This window comes from Trichomycterus rosablanca, chromosome 5, assembly GCF_030014385.1.
Source record: "Trichomycterus rosablanca isolate fTriRos1 chromosome 5, fTriRos1.hap1, whole genome shotgun sequence".
NCBI lineage: Eukaryota > Metazoa > Chordata > Actinopteri > Siluriformes > Trichomycteridae > Trichomycterus > Trichomycterus rosablanca.
The window spans coordinates 5,559,768-5,581,587 of NC_085992.1; the positions used below are offsets into that span (position 1 = coordinate 5,559,768).

Sequence of the window (21,820 nt, forward strand, 5' to 3'; positions counted from 1 at the left end):
ATATACAGCCATTAATGTCTAAACCACCGGCAACAAAAGTGAGTACACCCCTAAGAGACTACACCCCTAAATGTCCAAATTGAGCACTGCTTGTCATTTTTCCTCCAAAATGTCATGTGATTTGTTAGTGTTACTAGGTCTCAGGTGTGCATAGGGAGCAGGTGTGTTCAATTTAGTAGTACAGCTCTCACACTCTCTCATACTGGTCACTGAAAGCTCCAACATGGCACCTCATGGCAAAGAACTCTCTGAGGATCTTAAAAGACTAATTGTTGCGCTACATGAAGATGGCCAAGGCTACAAGAAGATTGCCAACACCCTGAAACTGAGCTGCAGCACAGTGGCCAAGATCATCCAGCGTTTTAAAAGAGCAGGGTCCACTCAGAACAGACCTCGCGTTGGTCGTCCAAAGAAGCTGAGTGCACGTGCTCAGCGTCACATCCAACTGCTGTCTTTAAAAGATAGGCGCAGGAGTGCTGTCAGCATTGCTGCAGAGATTGAAAAGGTGGGGGGTCAGCCTGTCAGTGCTCAGACCATACGCCGCACACTACATCAAATTGGTCTGCATGGCTGTCACCCCAGAAGGAAGCCTCTTCTGAAGTCTCTACACAAGAAAGCCCGCAAACAGTTTGCTGAAGACATGTCAACAAAGGACATGGATTACTGGAACCATGTCCTATGGTCTGATGAGACCAAGATTAATTTGTTTGGTTCAGATGGTCTCAAGCATGTGTGGTGGCAATCAGGTGAGGAGTACAAAGATAAGTGTGTCATGCCTGCAGTCAAGCATGGTGGTGGGAATGCCATGGTCTGGGGCTGCATGAGTGCAGCAGGTGTTGGGGAGTTACATTTCATTGAGGGACACATGAACTCCAATATGTACTGTGAAATACTGAAGCAGAGCATGATCCCCTCCCTCCGGAAACTGGGTCGCAGGGCAGTGTTCCAGCATGATAATGACTCCAAACACACCTCTAAGACGACCACTGCTTTATTGAAGAGGCTGAGGGTAAAGGTGATGGACTGGCCAAGCATGTCTCCAGACCTAAACCCAATAGAACATCTTTGGGGCATCCTCAAGCGGAAGGTGGAGGAGCGCAAAGTCTCGAATATCCGCCAGCTCCGTGATGTCGTCATGGAGGAGTGGAAAAGCATTCCAGTGGCAACCTGTGAAGCTCTGGTTAACTCCATGCCCAGGAGAGTTAAGGCAGTTCTGGGAAATAATGGTGGCCACACAAAATATTGACACTTCAGGAACTTTCACTAAGGGGTGTACTCACTTTTGTTGCCGGTGGTTTAGACATTAATGGCTGTATATTGAGTTATTTTGAGGGAAGAATCAATTTACACTGTTATACAAGCTGCACACAGACTACTTTTCATTGTATCAAAGTGTCATTTTGTCAGTGTTGTCCCATGAAAAGATATACTTAAATATCTGCAGAAATGTGAAGGGTGTACTCACTTTTGTGATACACTGTATATGTGACTATCTAAAACATACATTTTTTAAATGTAATTATAGTAATCAATAATTATAAGAAAAAATAACAGAAGAAACAGAACACAACAATAACAATCAAAACAACACTAAAATAAAACAAAAAAATATATAAATATAAAAAATAACTTAAACCTTTAGAAAATATAACAATTCGTGTAGGTTTACTAATACACACATTATGAAGTTTATAATAATTGTATTAGGCACTCCTTTAAGTGGCCCCTTTTTAGTAGAGTAACCTTGCTTAATGAAGCAGTTTAATGCCAGGGCAGATGCCCACCCTCAGTGTCCTCAGCTAGAAGTTTCTGTTGGACTGAACTAGGTGCTTCCAGAAGTCCAGCCCCTCCAGCGCGTCACCTCAGCGCTTCTTTAAAGGATCCGAGTGCGCCGTCATGGCTCAATATTCAGCACCGAGACTATACCGGACTATGAAAACACTGTCTCCTGTAGAGACGATGGCTACGAACGATCCTCTGCCGCCAGGATGGGAGATTAAAATTGACCCTCACACCGGATGGCCGTTTTTTGTGGATCACAACAATCGCATAACGACGTGGAACGACCCGAGGCATGACAGTAAACGGGTAAGCGGACTCCAGCCTTCATGTGTAGGCGAGGTGCAGGGCAGTTAAGTTCAGCTGTTTGCTTCATGCGTGGAAATGATGGAATGTGGGTTGACGGCTGATTTAATCTACCTTGATCTTATTCCTACTTCTGGGTTCCTACTACTTTACGTGGGTTGTCGGAATGGAGTCCATTTTATTAAAGTGCGCAGTTAAATTCCAGTGAATAAACAGGCGCTAATGCAGCTGGGTCGCGACGCTCGGATGGTGGTGACTCAGTCGGTGTTGGAAAGTGCGGCTGCGCTCCTAAAATAGCGCGTCTTCTCATGTTCATTCTAACGGATTGACGGGCTTCTAAATATTTTTGAGTTGTGATCTAAGCTTGACTGAGGTGTGTGACGCACTGCAGTCATTATGTCGCCCGAGTGTTTGTACATCTCTATAAGGTTTATTTAAAGATCAGGAGCTGTGCAGATCGCAGCTTGTTGGTAATATCAGTGCAACTGTGCGGGATCTCGCCTCACGAAGTTTCCCTTACAAGGGATTTGAGACGGATCCACCCTCCTGTGCCTGTGTGAAAGCCAATGCATGTTCACTTTTATTCATCTGACAGACCCCCACCCCAAGAACGTTCTTTCTTATTACACAGCTTCATTAATATACAACTTTTTAATGTTTTTAATGCTTTCTTCAAAATGTGTACTGGTTTATACCTGGTGACAGATATTTAATAACATGACTGTGTTGAGAGCATTCTGGGCTAAAGGTTGCCAGTTTAATGTGTCCAAAGTTCCAGAGAGTTTACTGTTTGAGAGTTTGCCTACTTTTAATGACAAATGCATTCAGAATAACACAAATTACCTATAAAACTATATTATACTAAACAGGTCTAGAAGTAATATGTGGATGTCTTTTATACACTTCAACCAACTTTTTTTTAATACAGTAATGTCAAAAGAAAACAGAATACAGGAGTTACATTTTCAACTTCCAAGTGAATGAATTTCTACAACCCTAATTATGTTGATGGGCCACTTTTTAGAAACACATATACTAGTTACATAATTAAATGCTATAGCAAAGCTTTTAGAAAACCGTTTTAGAAGTCTGATTTTACTAAAAATAAAGTAAAAGTAAACTAAAGTGAACACCTAAAAGTACTCTAGAAGCATAAAAGGTGCTATTAACTTAAGACAAGAAACATCTGTCATTTGACCTAGGAATTATGTCAAGTAGACATCAGATGTCAGATCATAACTTTTGGAAAACACTTTTATATCTTTATATAGGAGTTTATCAGTTGATGAATGGCTTATGTACAGTGGAAATACAAATATAAAACCAAGATAAAACATAATTTTAATTTATTTCCGACTTTCATGTGACCTATAATCTGTGCAGTTTAATTGAAAAACAAACTGAAATCATTTAGAGAGGAAAAAATATATAGTTGAGGATGTGGCTGTGTTCAAAATGAATCAATCACATTCAAGCTCATGTTAAATAGCAGTCAGTACCTGCCATTAATTAAAGTGACTCTGATTAACCCCATATAAAGTTCAGCTCTTCTAGGAGGATTTTACTCACATGGTCCACAAAGAGTTAGCAAAGCAAGTCAAGTCAAGTTTATTTATATAGCGCTATTTACAATAGACATTGTCTCAAAGTCACTTTACAGAATCCAGGACCAACAGATACAAAAACAAAAACCCTTATTGAGCAAGCCGAGGGCGACAGTGGCAAGGAAAAACTCCTTGAGAAACCTTGAGAGGAACCAGACTCATCAGGGACCCTTCCTTCTTGGGTGGCCTGGAGAATAATTTGAATAAATAGGATTTACACAAATCATACACACACAAATTCAAATGAACTAAAAGTAAAAAAGTAAACTAGCAAATATAATTGGAGTTATTATTCAGTCAAAGCACCAAAGGGATCTAAGAGAGAACGGTACAAAACAATTCCAAAACATTACATGGAACACAGTGAAGACAGTCATCAACAAGTGAAAAAAATATGGCACGACAGTGGTATTACCAAGAACATGGCGTCTTTTCAAAACTGATAAAAACGCAAGAAAAAACTAGACTGGGAGGCTGCCAAGAGGCCTACAGCAACATTAAACGAGCTACAGGAAAAGAAAAACATCCAAGTTACATGCAAAACCCTACATCAAGTCTGCCAAAATCGTGTGGGAAAATGTGTTATAGTCTGATGAGAACAAACAACACTGTACATCAAAAGAACACAAAAGAACATACCCACAGTGAAGCATGATGGTGGCAGCATTATGCTTTGGGGCTGTTTTTCCTAAGCTGAAAATGGGACGGAAGGAATTATGAACAGTTACAATCATTAGTGAAGTTTGGCACAAAACCTTCAGGCCTCTGATAAAAAGCTGAAGATGAAGAGAAATTTCACAGATCAGCACGACAATCACCCAAAGCACAACAGAAGAATGTGGGGTGACTTGTAAAGTGCTGTGCACAGTAGACACCCTCACAATTAAAGATTTGGAGTGCTTTTGCAATAAAATATGGGCAAAGATTGCTAAGACAAGATGTGCCATGCTGATAGACTCCTACCCCAAAAAACAGAATGCTGTAATAAAATCAAAAGGTGTTTTTTTTCTTAATGTATTTTCTCCCAATTGCATCATGCTTCCTCTTCGCCTATGCCGATCCCTGCTCTGACCGAGGAGATCGAAGCTAACCCACGCCCCCTCCGACATGTGGGCAGCAAGCCGTATGCATCTTATCACCCACACATTGACGAGTGTTGTGCCACCTAGCATTGTGTATGGAGAGACACACCCTAAGAGCACTCTTTCCTCATCTCTGTGTAGGCGCCTCTAATTAGCCAGCAGAGGTCGTAATTGCACCAGCCTGACAGAGAGAGACCCCTATCCGGCTTAGTCCCGCCCATCTGAACAACAGGCCAATCGTTGTTCATGTGGCCGCTCAGCCTCAGCCGGCAAGGCAGAGCTGAGATTCGATACGATGTATTCGAGATCCCAGCTCTGGTTGCAGCGTATGTTTTTACCGCTGCGCCACCTGAGCGGCCTATCAAAAGGTGTTTTAACAAGGTATTAATTTAAGGGTGTGTATATTTATGTAACCACACTATTGTACGTTGCTTTATTTAAATTGTTTCTCTCTAAAAGATTCCATTTTGCGTTTAATTAATTTGTACAGATTATAGGTCACATTAAGTGTGGAAAAGGGTCCGAAATGATGAATCTTGGTCTCATTTTTTACATTGCAAAAACCTGCCATGTAACAGGAGTGTGTGACTTTTTGTATCCACTGTAGCTGTCATTCAGCCCTCTAAACATCAATCTTAAAGTACAGTGTTTTTGTAACTGTTAATGATCGCTAAACCTTACAGTAAAATATATATTATTGCATGGAATTTGCATTATGCAACTTTACAGTAGTTTGCAGCACCTCTTTTTCATAGTTGTAATATAATTGTTGTCAGTGAATAAGTTAAAATTCAACAAGCATTTCAATTTTAGGCCATCAATACTAGATCATGTCTGACTTGAAAGTCCAACCCAAAAACACAACCCTATTCTCTCTAATAAAGTTATTATTGGTAATTAATTGTAAACTGTTCTATTTAAACAGCAACTTTGTTAAACATCCACAGAGTTTAATGAAGTCATTTTGAGCACTTCTGTTAAGTTACTTTTAAAGAAATCATACACGGCGCACTCAGATCCTTTAAAGAAGCGCTCATACACTATAGAAAACATTCCAGTGACAAAGTCCAGTCGAAACACTGGGGGTGCAAACTAGAACCCACCAGCTGGTATTTCTCATTAAGAAAGATCAACACTTACTGCTGTCCCAAGTTAGGGTCACAAAGAATTTGCTGGAAAGACAGCTGGCAGGAGATAAACCGGCCGCATGGTCATGCCAAACAGAGAGAGACTGAAGGTCACTCACAAAACAGTCCTCCATGTTTACAATGACAGGACTCAAAATTAGTTTTAAATACATTTAAAACCTTATAAACAGCCAACAACATCAGTCTGCAGACCACAAATGTTTTCAGCTACAGTTTACATTGTTATTTGACAGAAGATTTCATCTGTAGTTTTAATAAGCAGTTTAGAGCCCTTACTGCTGAGTTACCCAACAGTGTTTTTAAAGATCTAAACATTTACTATTTCTCCATTATGACTGGTCTTGAGAGATTGTCTGGGACTAAAACAACCAATTCATATTTGAGTAAGGCAGGAATTTTTCCTTAAGGGAAACTAAAACTTTAGTGAAGCCCACCCCCTCATGAAGTATATTTTAAGCTACAGTGTCTCATTGAGCACACACTCACACACACACACACACACACACACACAGTGAGTCACGTCATGATGGTGAATGTAAGGTAAATCATTATAGTAATACCAAACAGCTGCAAAAAAATAAATTTGTAAGAGGGTTTCTGCTCTAAATATGATCACAGAAGAATCATTTATAGATTTGAGAGGCTGAGACCCTACGGTTGATTGGTGATTGGTCCACAGTATTCCTGCCTTGTGCCCAGTGTTTCCTGGTGGAACCGGACCCGCTGTGACCCTTACCAGTATAAAGTGTTGATGATAATATAATAAAAGCAGTAATAATGAAAAATAAAAGACAAGGGTTTTGTATATTACATTCAGAACTGGTGTTACTTTTTACAGTTTCTTAACTATGCAAAATTTTGTGATGATAGATCATCAGTTAAGTATAGTCTTATCTTTAATGTAATTTCTTTTGATGTTGTGCCAATTGATTAAAAAACATCACTCAAAATTACAGATACATTAAATATATTTTACATGAGCTAAAGACCATATACAACAATACATTTTACATCATGACAAGGTTTGTCACAATATTACTTCTATATTACTTGTCAAATACAGTATAACTTAGCAACACTCTAGACTAAGTTTTAAATGAGCTATCTGTACTTAGATTTTTACTTTATTTACTGATATACGTAGATACAGAAATATACAGTATGTTTTAATAGTAAGGATTAAGGTGGTGTTACTTTTGACATGCTGGTATGTAATGTACAGTATATTTATATATAGGTATCGTGTTTCCTGACATCCACTTGTCATCATGCACATCATTGCAGTGTCACAAATAATGGATATGTTTAATTTAGCTCCACTCTTACACCCCACATCCTTTGTTGACAGGTTGGTGCCTTAGTAAGGCATTTTAAATGAGGTCAAACTGGCTGGATTATGTAGATACTGTGGTAACTTGTAACTCAACGTCCCCTAAACTAAAAATCTTTGAAACTCAACGCCCTTCATCGAGAAATTTGTACCCTTAAACTCAACATAAATTAACAATGAACAGCCACTTTGTTCAGCTCTCGGCTTCAGCGGTGCAGTAATACGTCATCAAAGTATGTATATGAGACGAAACTGCATTTGTGTGGAATAACCGTCAGATTCACTCTGAAAGCTCCACGTGTATCTGTGTTTATCTGGATTTTCCTCACTGTTTCACTTTTAAACTTGCGTTACAGCACGAGGTTCTGAGAAATTGTAAGAATCAGCTTTTAATTTTAGTGTTTTTATATTATATTTGTGTTATTTTCAGTGTATAAGTGTCCAAAACAACTCCATTATTTTACATAAGCCACGGGAGCATGGAACGCAGGTTTCCCAAACATCCTTATATACATACATCCAGTCCAAGAACCAGCTGACGTTTAGTTTCAAGGTACCACTGTAGAATTATTGTTTACAAATGCAGCTTTAGTTGTAAATAGGAATATACATGTTTTGATTTGAAAAACATTTCTAAACAAATATTGAGCATAAAAAGTTATGAAGACTAAAGAAGTCATACGCAGAATTATCTGTATGGGGGAAATGAGAACATGGCAGGATGTGTGAAATGTTACATGTTACTGAAGAGTGAAAATTAACAGCAATCTGTGAAGTGAGTAAATAATTGTTTTAGTGGTTAAAGCTAACTTAACATTTCTTTGTAATCTAATCAAGCACGGCTCACTGTTTATTGTTTCTGTACTTTTACCTTAATATGACACCTATGCTCATGGTGTATGATACATCAATGTATCAATAGTGAACATATTTATTCAGTGTATACTTTAAATGTGTTGCAGATTACCCAGTTCTTCCCGAATGGCCCCAGTGCACCTACAGAGTCATCTCCTCAGCACACATACAAGACCTTTTTTCCAGAAATGAAACACCCAATTCTGCGCCAAGGCTACGTCCCCATCCCAGTCGTTCACGAAAATGTGGAGCCCAGGCACCAACAGTATCCGTTATCTTCTTCTACGTATCCATCAAACCATCAAAACTTCAGAGCTGATGGCCGGACTCCGTCTCCGACTCCCACAATGCACTGTCGACCGAGATCTCCAGCACAGACCGCGTCGGAGGGCGATTCTCACTGCTTATCATGCTCACCTGCTTCACATGGACCCGAGGTACTATTAGATTTTTGTTTGTGTATTATTAAGAATGATATATTTCAGTTCAATTTTAAAACAGTTCCTAACTAGTATACAGACTTGTAATTTCATATTTTGTGACAAACTATGTAATGAGCTTTAAAACCTTTTAGTACATATTACCATATTTGCTACTGTATAGTTGTTTGGATTACAAAAAGCTGCATACAAATATTTAAATTCCTGACAATTCTGACCCATTTCTAAAATAAAATGATATTTATACTGTTGAACAGGGGTTTGCATACAGGTTTAATTCTTTAACAGACTAGTAGATCCTTTCTTAATGTTTTTTTAAAATATTTAATGTCTTTATGACATATAGTATTGATTCACTCAATCAGAATGGTGGCAATCAGGACGGAATATTGGATAAAACACTGTATTTGACAGTAAATATTGTGATACTTAAAAATAAATATATTTAATACTCAACATATTTAATTAACTTACTTTTCAATAACAGAAAATCTGAAAGTGCAGTTTAATGTTGGAACTTTATTTCCCACCCTCAACTAGTATCCCAGTCTTTGAAATGTGGCTATTACAAATATAAAACACACAGTGTTAATGCTGACATGATATGATGTTTTGTCCTAGTGTTTACTGTCAGTATGCAGTCAGTAATGCTTGAAATTTATTTTGTTTATGTCAGGTTCAGCATGTGCACCATCAGCCCCAAGGGACACAGTCTCATATCAGCTCGTTTCACCAGCCTCACAGACCCAGCAGCTCAGGCCTCCGGTCAGGCTACATTCCCATTCCTGTCATTCATGAGGGGGCAGGGGGCATCCCACAAACCCAGAGTGGCCATCCTAAAAGATTTTTGCAGACAGATCATCAACCAACCTTTCATTGTCGCCAACCGGAAGAGTGGAGTCCAAGCCCTGTGTTTACTACTCGGGAAAAGATCCCCACCTACCGTGAGCAAGTGCCCATCCAGCTGGAGCAAAACCGTTCAGCCAGTCCCCTCATCCTCCCAACCAATGTTAAGGCTCAGGAGCCCATCAAAGCACAGGTCATGGGAGAGAGGCCACAGGTAATGTTGCCATACCATGTTTGCTTGTAGGTTTGATGGAATAGAATTGGATATGTCAAACACATATAAATAGGTGTCAGACAGGTATAAATAGAAATTTAGAAATCTATTTGCTGTTTCTAAGACTGCAAAATCTATGCCAAGTCGCATTAAATAGCTGCTGTTTGGTCTCCCAACTTCTTGCTAAAAATTATTTTGGGTAGAGCGTTGGGCTATTGATCTGAAGGTTGGGAATTCAAGTCTCAGTCCTGTCTAGTAGCTATTTTTGGGTCTTTAAGCAAGCTTCCTAACCCTTACTGCTCCAGGGGTGCTGTGTAATGCCTGACCCTGCACTCTGACCCCAGGTTCCAAATAAATTAAGATATGCAAAGAAAAGAATTCCATTGTACTATACACGTGTGTGTATATATGGCCATAAAAGCATTTCTTATCTAATTTATAGCACATGTGGCTTTATTTAAATATTTGTATAAGCCTGTGCTGCCAACACTGTTTGTTTTAAATAGACACGTACACTGTAGGTCAAAAAGTATGAAGACACCTGACTATGAGCTTATTGAATATTCAACTTTGAAACCATAAGCAGTAGTATGACTCCTATCTTTTGGCTATTGCAGCCTCCACTCTTCTTTCCATTGGATTTTGGATTGTGTCTATTGGCACTATAGGCACTGAGAGTAGCCTGGTTTGCAGATGCCTTATTCCAAAGTTCAGTGTTGTTGAGATGAGAGGTCAGGGCTCATCAACGGTTCTCATATCATGTCCTCAATTTAGGCACAGGGGCACAGTCATGCTGGAACAGAAATAGGCCTTCTCAAGATTTTCTTGCCACAAATATGAAAGCATATAATATATATTTTATATAATTGATTTTATAAACATTTTAGCAATGGGTTTAAAACACCTGAACTTAATAATTAAGTAAATAAGAATAAATAATTAAGGGATGCCCACTTACTTCTAGTAATTTACTATATTGTAAACGTTAAAGCAATATTATTGAAAGCATTTATAAGTAAATATAACAATCTTTATACGTTTGCATTGTTTATCAGTAGCTAACATTCTAATATCTTGTATTTCAAGGTCCACCAACATGTTGTGCATACAGAGATCCCTCCAAAAGTTGATTACGCAACTGAGCAACGTATCAGCCAGCCTTATGAAATTCCTATTCAGAAAGTGTTTGAACCACAGCAGCCTGTATCACCTCTGGCATCACCACCTCCTCCTACAGAGCAGCCCATGTACAAACCCGAACAGGCATTTATACAGGCGTCTTTATATCAACCAGACCAAGTGCCACCTCAACAACCTTTCCAACTGCCACCTCAACAACATGTCCAAGTGCCACCTCAACAACACTTTCAGCTGCAACCCCAACAACCTTTCCAAATGCCACCCCAACAACGTGTCCAAATGCCACCCCAACAACCTGTCCAAATGCCACCCCAACAACCTATCCAAATGCCACTTCATCAATCTGCGCAAGTGCCACCACAGATGACAGAGACAGCCAACAGCTTCATGCAGGTTCCTGTGACTTCGGAAACCCAAGAAACATCAGCTCCACAAGCTGAAGCTCAGCCTGAGAAGAAGACAGAGCCATCCACCTTACTGCACCCAGGATCGGCAAAGGTCCAGCAAATACTGGACCGGGTGGAAAAACTCTCCCAAGAGGTGAAGTGTTTTAATGGGAAAAAGAATGACAAAAGATATTTGGTGCTGGAGGAGTTTTTGACCAAAGAGTTGCTAGCACTGGATTCGGTCGATCCAGAGGGACGCGCAGACGTGCGTCAGGCTCGCCGTGATGGTGTCCGTAGAGTACAAACCATTCTGGAGGAACTGGAGACAGTGAGTGATCAATCCGAAGCACAGATGAGCAACATCAGCACTGAAGCTTGTGAGAAAGGGGAACCTAGTTTGATCAGCCAGGCAATGATGGAGAAGGCCAAGGAGATTTCATAAAACTGCAAACCAAAGTTAAAATTTTAAAAAGAGACACAAATCACATCTCCTCATTCTATTATAAGTTGCATGCACAGTTAATTTAATGGTTCCGTTGGCTGACAGTTAATCTGTGATTTGTTTGCTGAGTGCAGTTCTGCGTGCTGTTATGTGATGCTGCTGTTGTGGATTTTCACTGTAAGTGTCTTGTAGCAGGACCATAGTGGCAACCTTGTGGTGACTCAAGTTTCAGCCTGAAACTTAGTCTCAAATAAGAGGCCTTTTACTGAATTATGCTTTATTTTTACCTTTACTTTGAAGTATTTGATGTTTGCCTTTGGTGTTTTCTTACAATCTAGAATGTATGACAATATAAAAGCTTTTGTAAATTCCATTAAGAGTGCCTATTGTTTCTTATGGGCTTTTTCCACTGCACAAGGTACCATAACTAATTGTACCAGGGAACTAAAACTGTACATTTTCTACTGTCCATCTGTCCAGAAACAAAGGTTTCAGTTGATGTACCAAAAGCTATAACTTTATGGTTTGCCACCATCAGTATATAGGGTACATGTGTAGTAAATAGGAAGCTGTTTGGGATTTGGCATGTGTTGGATGAGTAAATGCACTGAAATACTGAAGTCTACAATAAAAGACTCAACACGAGTTACTTTGCTTAAGAAAAATTAAACTACTTTTTATAAATCCTTATAGTTTTAGTTTTAAGTAACTAAAATGTACATTGCCCTTATCTGTGTTCAACTACTAACTAGTAACATTGGCTGAAAGCAGGTCACATTTACACAGATGGCTTTAAAGCTTACATTGTGCAGATTTATTTATAAGCCAGTACACATTTTAAAATGAATGGCACGGTGGTACAGCGGGGAGTGCTGTCAACTCACAGCAAGGGAGGGCCTGGGTTAAATTCACCAGGATCTTTTCTGTGTGGGGTGCTTTCAGACAACGAATGAATTAATTAATGGTTGAATGAATGAAAATCTTATAATCTTACAATGACATTTCAATTACATATTTATTGTGTCATATGATCATTAGCTTGCAAACCTACAGAGCAGACAAGATGAACAATGTAAATCCCAGCATTTTCACTTAATAACAGTATTAATCAACTGTACTGATGGTGCATTTGCTTTAATTTAATGACTGTGACTTTCGGAGATGTATTGGTATCTAAGTTGTATTGGTTCCCAGTTCAGCCAGGTTCTGGTTTTTACTTTGCAGTGGGAAAACGCCTTAGAGAGACACTGGTTGTGTAACCATCAAAGAATAACACTGTACAGTTTTACATAAAGTACAAAGTCCTTTCATACAGTCCCGTCAACAATTATTGTCCTGGTAAAGATGAGTAGAAAGGATTATAAGAAATTCGTTTTGCTGAATTAGCATATTGTGACACTAACAATTTACAAAACTCAACCTTTATTTAAAGTCAATTCATTCTGGAAAAACCCCCAAAATCCCTTAGCAAGAAATACGTTTTTCACAAAAGCACATGTTTCAATTATTGGCACCCCTAGAAATTCTTAGAAAGATAAGCATATTCTCCAGTTATATTAAACTTTTTTAAGTTGATTAGTGTGTCTAGAAACTTTCATTTCATTTTTATTAACCACCTTACTTTGGTCAGAGGGGATTCATCGCTGCTGTTGTAAATGCAGGCTCCGATGGTTCATCAAAAGTGCATGGACAGAGACGGGAAATGCGATACTGTATGTTAGCTATGGCCATACTTGCTTAGGATAGGGGTCTGCAGCAGGGGGGGTTTGCCAAAATTGGGAGGTAAAAGGGGAAAATGCATAAATATCAAAATAAAAAAATTCTGATTTGCATTATCCATGCATTATCTATGTTGTAGAAGACTAAGGGTGTGTTCGAGAACCTAGTGAGCTGCCTTGCTGTCTTACTGCCTACATAGGCAGCTGCCTAAGTGGAGAGGATTGTAATAAGTCATCGACTTATAAGACAGGTTAATCGAACGCGCTACTTAAGAATTCGAACAGCCTCTTTCTCGGGAGCGTGCCTAGGATGACGTAAAATGTTGTCTATGTAGAGAGCTCACTAGGTTTTCGAACACACCCTAAGTGCGGTTTTATTGGAGAAGGGGGGTTGTTGCCAATAATTGTGGCACATGATTTTGTTAAAATAATTATTTGTTGATGAGGATTCATTTTAAAGGTTGGATTTTTCTCATCATTTCAGTGTAAGATCAAGCTAGTTCACCAAAGGTGAATTTCTTGTCACCTTTTATTCAACTTTACCTGATGTTTATGTCAATAAACAGGGAGGGACTGTAAATAGTCTTTACATTTGGTGTAAAGTTCTAAAGAAGTTCTAAAGTTTTACCTTTAATATTGTTGTGATTTTGACAGGGTAATGATAAAGATAACAGTGTTATATTTCTATTCTATTTTTGTGCCAAAATGAACATTTTTACATTTTTCCAGTGGTAAAAATGTGCTCCATCTCCATTTACATATTTTCTTCTAAACAGAAAATATGCAAACATTACAAAATACCTGAAATGTATATGTAATAAAAACTGAAAAGTATATTAAATAAAATAATTAAAAAGTATTTATTTCTCATGTGACGTTTTACATTTCTAAACTAACTTTGTGATGGCAATAAAATGTGATGTGTTGAAGTAAAATGTTAAATATGTGTACTACTGCAGAACTTCATGCTATAGTGTGTTGCACTATACTATAGTAGTTTTAATGGGTGCAATAGAATGCATATTGTGGTCATAATCATCCAGCTGTATTATTCATTCATCTTTTGTTTATTTTACCACTGCTTAATCCTGGTCAGGGTTGTGATGAGTTGATTCAGTGGATGAAAGGTGGGAAACACCACAGAGGTCGCCAGTTCATCACAGAGCAGATACACACAATCACACACATACTTAAGGCAGTTTTAGTAGCTCCAATTGGCCTGACTGCATGTCTTTAGACTTGTGGGAGGAAAACAGAACACCAGAAGGAAATCCACATGGACACACAGAGAACATGCCAACTTCACACAGAAAGTACCCTGGCTGCCCACTGTGACACCATTAAGTTGTTAAATGAAAACATCTTTTTCTTTGTACTACTGTCAATCAAAAAAGGTTCAAGAGATTTAACGAATCCCAGATTTTTGCTATCTGAAGATGGTGTTTGCGTACATCTATATATAGACAGATACATACACTATATGGCCAAAATTATTTGGATACCTGACCATGAACTTGTTGGACATTTCATTTCAAAAGCAAATGGTATTGAAATAGAGTGACCTTCATACGATCTTCAAGTGATCAGCTATAACAACAGACTTTGAAGTATGTCTGTTGGAAGCTGTGGCTGTTAAGTCAAATGAGCATTTGTAAAAAAAGTGAAAATTGTATATTATATTCATTCATTACACACAGACTGATATATTTCAAATGTTTATTTCTTTTAATGTTGATGATTATAACTGACAACTAATGAAAACCCCAAATTCAGTATCTCAGAAAATTAGAATATTGTGACAAGGTACAATATTGAAGACACCTGGTGCCACACTCTAATCAGCTAATTAACTCAAAACACCTGCAAAGGCCTTTAAATGGTCTCTCAGTCTAGTTCTGTAGGCTACACAATCATGGGGAAGACTGCTGACTTGACAGTTGTCCAAAAGACGACCATTGACACCTTGCACAAGGAGGGCAAGACACAAAAGGTCATTGCTAAAGAGGCTGGCTGTTCACAGAGCTCTGTGTCCAAGCACATTAATTGAGAGGCGAAGGGAAGGAAAAGATGTGGTAGAAAAAAGTGTACAAGCAATAGGGATAACCGCACCCTGGAGAGGATTGTGAAACAAAACCCATTCAAAAATGTGGGGGAGATTCACAAAGGGTGGACTGCAGCTGGAGTCAGTGCTTCAAGAACCACCACGCACAGACGTATGCAAGACATGTGTTTCAGCTGTCGCATTCCTTGTGTCAAGCCACTCTTGAACAAGAGACAGCGTCAGAAGCGTCTCGCCTGGGCTAAAGACAAAAAGGACTGGACTGCTGCTGAGTGGTCCAAAGTTATGTTCTCTGATGAAAGTAAATTTTGCATTACCTTTGGAAATCAAGGTCCCAGAGTCTGGAGGAAGAGAGGAGAGGCACAGAATCCACATTGCTTGAGGTCTAGTGTAAAGTTTCCACAGTCAGTGATGGTTTGGGGTGCCATGTCAACTGCTGGTGTTGGTCCACTGTGTTTTCTGAGGTCCAAGGTCAACGCAGCCGTCTACCAGGAAGTTTTAGAGCACTTCATGCTTCCTGCTGCTGACCAACTTTATGGACATGCAGATTTCATTTTCCAACAGGACTTGGCACCTGCACACAGTGCCAAAGCTACCAGTAGAAAATCTATGGGGTATTGTGAAGAGGAAGATGCGATACGCCAGAGCCAACAATTCAGAAGAGCTGAAGGCCACTATCAGAGCAACCTGGGCTCTCATAACACCTGAGCAGTGCCACAGACTGATCGATTCCATGCCACGCCGCATTGCTGCAGTAGTCCAGGCAAAAGGAGCCCCGACTAAGTATGGAGTGCTGTACATGCTCATACTTTTCATGTTCATACTTTTCAGTTGGCCAACATTTCTAAAAATCCTTTTTTTTTTTTATTGGTCTTAAGTAATATTCTAATTTTCTGAGATACTGAATTTGGGGTTTTCATTAGTTGTCAGTTATAATCATCAACATTAAAAGAAATAAACATTTGAAATATATCAGTCTGTGTGTAATGAATGAATATAATATACAAGTTTCACTTTTTGAATGGAATTACTGAAAGAAATCAACTTTTTCATGATATTCTAATTTTATGACCAGCACGTGTGTGTGTGTGTGTGTGTGTGTGTGTGTGTATATATATATGATTTAAACTAGTACAAGTGTCTCTTTAGGAGAAGAACATGGACAGAGAGATAGATGATGGGTATCTGAGTGAATGTAAATGTCTCTCTCGGTCTCTGATGTCTTCTGATGTGATCTGTTCTTCTAAATGACGACAGTGATCACGTGACTGGGCTCCTGCAGGAACTCGGGCTCTCTCTCTCTCTCTCTCTCTCACACACACACACACACACACACACAGCTCTACTCTACAGTCACGGTGGTGTTTAATATTGCAGGGACGGAGCTTCTGTTTTTCTGTTTGTTCAGGACATGTCTTCGTTCACAAACGAGCTAAATTACCTAGGAACTAGCTTATACATGGAACAGAGAGTGTAATAAAGGCTGGCTGCTAAATAAGTGATATTTAACTGAATGATGCATCTGCCTGCTAGTCTGAACTGTGACTGATTAAGACTGTATTAGTTAATTTAGATAACACACTACCTGTCCTGGATAACTGGCTGGATTTATTCTGCTGTCTGGATTTGTCTCCATCGAAGCTGCTCGGTGTTGGATGTTTCCATCGACATGGAGCTTTTTCAGGCAAAGGACCATTATATCCTCCAGAATGGCGACAATGCTCTGTGGTGCAGCAGGAAGGATGGATCCATGACTTTAAAACCCGGTAAGATTAAAACGTTTTTATTTTTTATACCTATATGAAGCTAATGTTATATTGTTGATGTCTGGTGGCTACCTGCCCACCTACTCTACAGATTTTCACCAGGTAAACAGGCTTGCTAACTGTCCACCAAGGTAAGCGGTCAAATATAAACGCAGCTGACACTAAAACTCACTAATATTATAAGAAAAAGCATTTTGCTTTCGGTTTAAATCTGTTAATTTACCTAAAACTTATTTAAGCTGTTAGTTGGCCGCAGGCTGTTAACATTTTTGTAGCATCTGTCAGCCTTGTTTTTTTTACCCACCCATATTTCGGTAAATCCCGCCTCTTTTATATGATTGGTTACTCTTTCATATAGCCGTCCACTGATTTGACAGTCTACTCTATTTTGGCCTGGCTGCGCAAGTGTATATCCAATCCTTGTTCAGGAGGCGGGGCTTGCGTCCAAAATACGGGTGGATAAAAAATCGTGCCTGCCCTACTTACTAAAGGCGCTTGTCTACATTTATAATTTTTTACATTTATTTATTAGGATTTTAACGTCATGTTTTACACTTTGGTTACATTCGTGGCAGTTGACAAGTTTTAATGTCAAACACAATCATGGACAATTTTACCAAATTTAATTCACCTCACTTGCATGTTTTTGGACTGTGGGGGAAAACAGGAGAGCCCGGAGGAAACCCACGCAGACACGGGGAGAACATGCAAACTCCACACAGAAAGGACCCGGACCGCCCCACCTGGGGATCGAACCCTGGACCTTCTTACTAGAGTGCTACCCACCGAGCCACTGTGCCGCCTGGCTACATTCATAAATGTATTAATTTCATTTTAGAAGAACACTCAACATGTAGATGCTTTGATACACAGTTGGTACATAGAGCTAAATGAAACATTTATGTTATAGTTTCATAATCACAAAGCAAAACCAAAAAAAGGTGTAACCTGACAACATATCCAACATCAGTGTTCCAGAAATTGTCAGGCTGAGAACACATATTAAGTTAACAAAATTTCGTACAGTTTTTACCAACCTCTGTTTTTCAAATTTACAAACCTCAATACAAAACTTGAAATAAAATGCTTTTTAAAATAGTAAACAGTGATTTGTGAATCTTCTTTAACCTGTTAGAAATTAAAAACAGCACAGAACATGCTATTTTGGCAAATATACATTTCATTTAAACTTAATAATTGCTTACATTCTTAAGACTAATGGATCTAGGTTCAGTGCAGGATCTAGGCGCAGTGGGATGAGCCTCACAAGAAGATTGGCCTGGGTTCCATTCCCAGGGTCCTCTCTGTGTGTGGTTTGCATGTTCTTCTTTATCACTGTGGGTTTCCTTTGGGTGCTCTGGTTGGGTGCTCTCCCACAAACCCAACATTTTTAGGGCAGCATATGTTTTTTTATTTTAAATGTGTATGTATATTTCTTGGATGTGCACATTACCCAATCCGTGGGCATGGCTTTTAAACTTCATATTGGTAAGAATTTGAGTGGTCCTTTTTTACTTTGACCCAGAGAACATGACATGTTTGAGTTGAAAGGTTAACTTGCCAAACTCATACACATTTACACTGTGCATCAGTCCAAGGCTTTTCCAGGGTGAACATAAACCCTTAGAGAAAGGCGACATTTCTGAGCATGTGGGTGTATGCCTTTCCCTGTGCTTAGTACAGTTTAAACATGAGGTCATACATTACATTTTCTCCTGTGTCAACAATCTGTCTTAAAACACACATACCACAGTCTTTAACAGAAAATAATAAGAAATTTACACCATTTGGGGTGGTGTGATGGAACAGTGGGTAGCACTGTTGCTTCATAGCAACCAAATCTGTTCTCAATGCTGACTAATGCTGACTAATGCTTTGAACACAGAGAAAAACACAACACTATCATATTTTGGGGCGTGGGATTTATGTGGGTTTATGTTTTGACAGGAGACAGCCAATCGAAATTAAATAATAATAATAATAATAATAATAATAATAATAATGGGTTGGGATATGGGACATGGGTTGTTCTCTGCTGGTTAGCAGAATCTTTGGGACTGGCATTTTCATTAGTTGCTCTGTTAACCTAGTCTCTTGACTTCTGTTTGTCTACATGATTGCTATCATCATAAATAAATCAGACTCAAAGTTATAGTTGCATTATTGCATATTGTTTTAAATCATACACTTGGCTTGCAATTGGAAGGTTGGGGGTTTAAATACCGGCTCTACCACAGCCACTGTTGCCATTTTGGGCAACCTCACGGCTCCAGGGGCACCGTACAATGGCTGACCCTGCACTCTGATAATAACAATAATAATAATAATAGTAATAATTGTAATGAAAACAGATATTTTATGAGATATTCTCAGGTCTGTTATGAATAAGTCCTGGTCAGTGTAATGTTATGTCATTGGATCAAATTGGACAAAGATCAGATTCACTAACTTGGGAGGGCAGCACGGTGGCTAAGTGGGTAGCACTGTTGCCTCACAGCAAGAGGGTCCTGGGTTCGATCCCCAGGTGGGGCAGTCTGGGTCCTTTCTGTGTGGAGTTTGCATGTTCTCTCTGTGTCCATGTGGGTTTCCTCCGGGTGCTCCGGTTTCCTCCCACAGTCCAAAGACATGCAAGTGAGGTGAATTGGATACACCAATGCTATCATCCAAGACTGTGTTTGATATGACCTTGAGAAGTGATGAACATTGTGTAATGAGTAACTACCGTTCCTGTCATGAGTGTAACCAAAAGTGTAAAACATGATGTTAAAATCCTAATAAACAAACTAACTAACTTGGGACACAAATGGTTTTAAAACCTGAACCTGATACTTTACCCAAAACCAAAGTGTTTTTTTATTGAGGTGACTAAATTAATGAATAAATGTGGTTAGCATTGGTATGTTTAGACCTTTATCCCAAAAAGCCAGCTTTAGAAACCTGTGAGTTTCTATATTGCTGTCTGTAAAGACGTGTTCTAAAAAGGTTCAAGCTACAGTATGTTCTAAATGCATGCATTGTGCGTTAGACACATAAATAGGTAGCTAAAACTGCGAAGGGAACTATGTCATGTGTGCCGGGCCAAGCTCTCAGGTTGAGCCTAAAAATTTGAATTAGCGTTTCACCCACTTCAGAACTGCATATTCAGGTAACCTGTTAAGCAGTTGTATTCTGTATTAGGAGTAATGAAAACACCAAACTGTGTAGTGATGTGACTACACTCAGGGTGTAGACATCATGATGGCGGCATCATATTATTTACAGGATAATCGTGGCACTCTAATTGCTGACTGTGCAAGGTGCCCTTAGTGAAGCGGAAGAGAAAGATACAAGTTGCAAAGTTGTGGTTACTTGTGGTTTCAAAATTTTGCTACGATAAGAAAATGTAGATTCGTCTACTGGTGGTTATTCAAATCCCCAAGTTGATATTTCAGACTGTATTTGAATATATGATATTCACACTGAACTCTTGTGTGTGCAGACTGTTGCAGGAACATTAGGTAATTGTTTATTTTCACAGTAATAGACTGGTTAGTTTTAATTCAAATGAAAATCTATCCACCATTCTTATTACAGTTTGGTGTGTAAAACCAGTATCACCAGACCTCTTGGTGTTCTTTTATGAACGAGTAGACTCTAGTCCTGACTGGCCTTTGCCTTGTGTGTGCAGCCAAGCTGAACCGGTTAGGGTTGCAGCCCTGTTTCATTATTTAATTGGAAAAGGGTTTCCACTGTTTGCTCAGATCACTGACACCAGCTCATTTGGACAAAATCTGGATTTGTCGTTTTTATAACACACAAGCTTAAAATTTTCTCTCATGTGCAGTTGATGGAAACATGGGGTGCAAGGTACTTATTTAGCACCTATTTATTTTTTTTGTAGTTATGCATTCCCCCTATTTTCTCCTATTTATGCAATTACCTGATCATATTTCACCTCAGCTGTTGCAGCTCTCCACTCCTGACGGAGGACGGCTGTAACTAACACACACCCACGCTTCTTTCCACCTGCTCAAGGAAGGTTTATATAGGGATCCATATTGTACATGGAGAGTCACACACCGATCTCCATTATCCTCCGTCTCTGTGCAGTTGCTATCGTTCATATATCTGTCTGTCTGTCTGTCTGTCTGTCTGTCTGTCTGTCTGTCTGTCTGTCTCTCTCTCTCTCTCTCTCTCTCTCTCTCTCTCTCTCTCTCTCTCTCTCTATCTATCTATCTCTATATATATACAGTATATATACACAGTGGGGTCAAAAAGTACTGAGAAAAGACTGATTGTGCAGGTTTTCCTACTTAGAAAGATGAGAGAGGTCTGTAATTTTCATCATAGGTACACTTCAATTATGAGAGACAAACAGTCAAACAGTCAGACCCCAAACTCAACCATGGCCAAGACCAAAGAGCTGTCGAAGGACACCAGGAAGAAAATTGTGTGAATCTACAATAGGCAAGAGTGAATTGAGTGAATCTACAATAGGCAAGCAGGTTGGTGTGAATAAATCAACTGTGGGAGCAATTGTAAGAAAATGGAAGACATACAAGACCATTAATTATCTCCCTTGGGGTCAAGATCTCATCCCGTGGGGTCAAAATGATCATGAGAACGGTGAGCAAAAATCCCAGAACTACACGGAGGGACCTGATGAATGACCTGCAGAGAGCTGGGACCAAAGTAACAAAGGCTACCATCAGTAACACACTACGCC

General features: G+C 39.2%; 2 protein-coding genes across 3 annotated transcripts in view; both read left to right on the forward strand.

Annotated features, from left to right (window-relative positions):
- Nucleotides 1–1,896: 1,896 nt before the first annotated feature.
- Nucleotides 1,897–14,104, forward strand: bag3 (BCL2 associated athanogene 3). Its single transcript, XM_062995574.1, has 4 exons — nucleotides 1,897–2,088; nucleotides 8,212–8,541; nucleotides 9,221–9,604; nucleotides 10,691–14,104. Exons 1-4 carry the CDS (start codon nucleotides 1,897–1,899, stop codon nucleotides 11,570–11,572), a joined length of 1,788 nt encoding a protein of 595 aa, XP_062851644.1. The 3' UTR covers nucleotides 11,573–14,104.
- A 2,614-nt stretch (nucleotides 14,105–16,718) lies between these two features.
- Nucleotides 16,719–21,820, forward strand: part of inpp5f (inositol polyphosphate-5-phosphatase F) — a 34,455-nt gene continuing 29,353 nt past the window's right edge. For both annotated transcript variants that reach the window (XM_062995572.1, XM_062995573.1), the window contains exon 1: nucleotides 16,719–17,115. In XM_062995572.1, the coding sequence (XP_062851642.1) occupies nucleotides 17,019–17,115 (97 nt within the window). In that variant the 5' untranslated portion in view covers nucleotides 16,719–17,018. The remainder of the gene's footprint in view (nucleotides 17,116–21,820) is intronic.

What these genes read in the sequence shown, in the direction of transcription:
- bag3 (XM_062995574.1), top strand. Translation starts at nt 1,897, where the DNA reads ATGGCTCAATATTCAGCACCGAGACTATACCGGACTATGAAAACACTG. An exon ending in CGAGGCATGACAGTAAACGG is followed by an intron (nt 2,089 to 8,211) that starts GTAAGCGGACTC and finishes AATGTGTTGCAG; the next exon opens with ATTACCCAGTTCTTCCCGAA. An exon ending in CTGCTTCACATGGACCCGAG is followed by an intron (nt 8,542 to 9,220) that starts GTACTATTAGAT and finishes TGTTTATGTCAG; the next exon opens with GTTCAGCATGTGCACCATCA.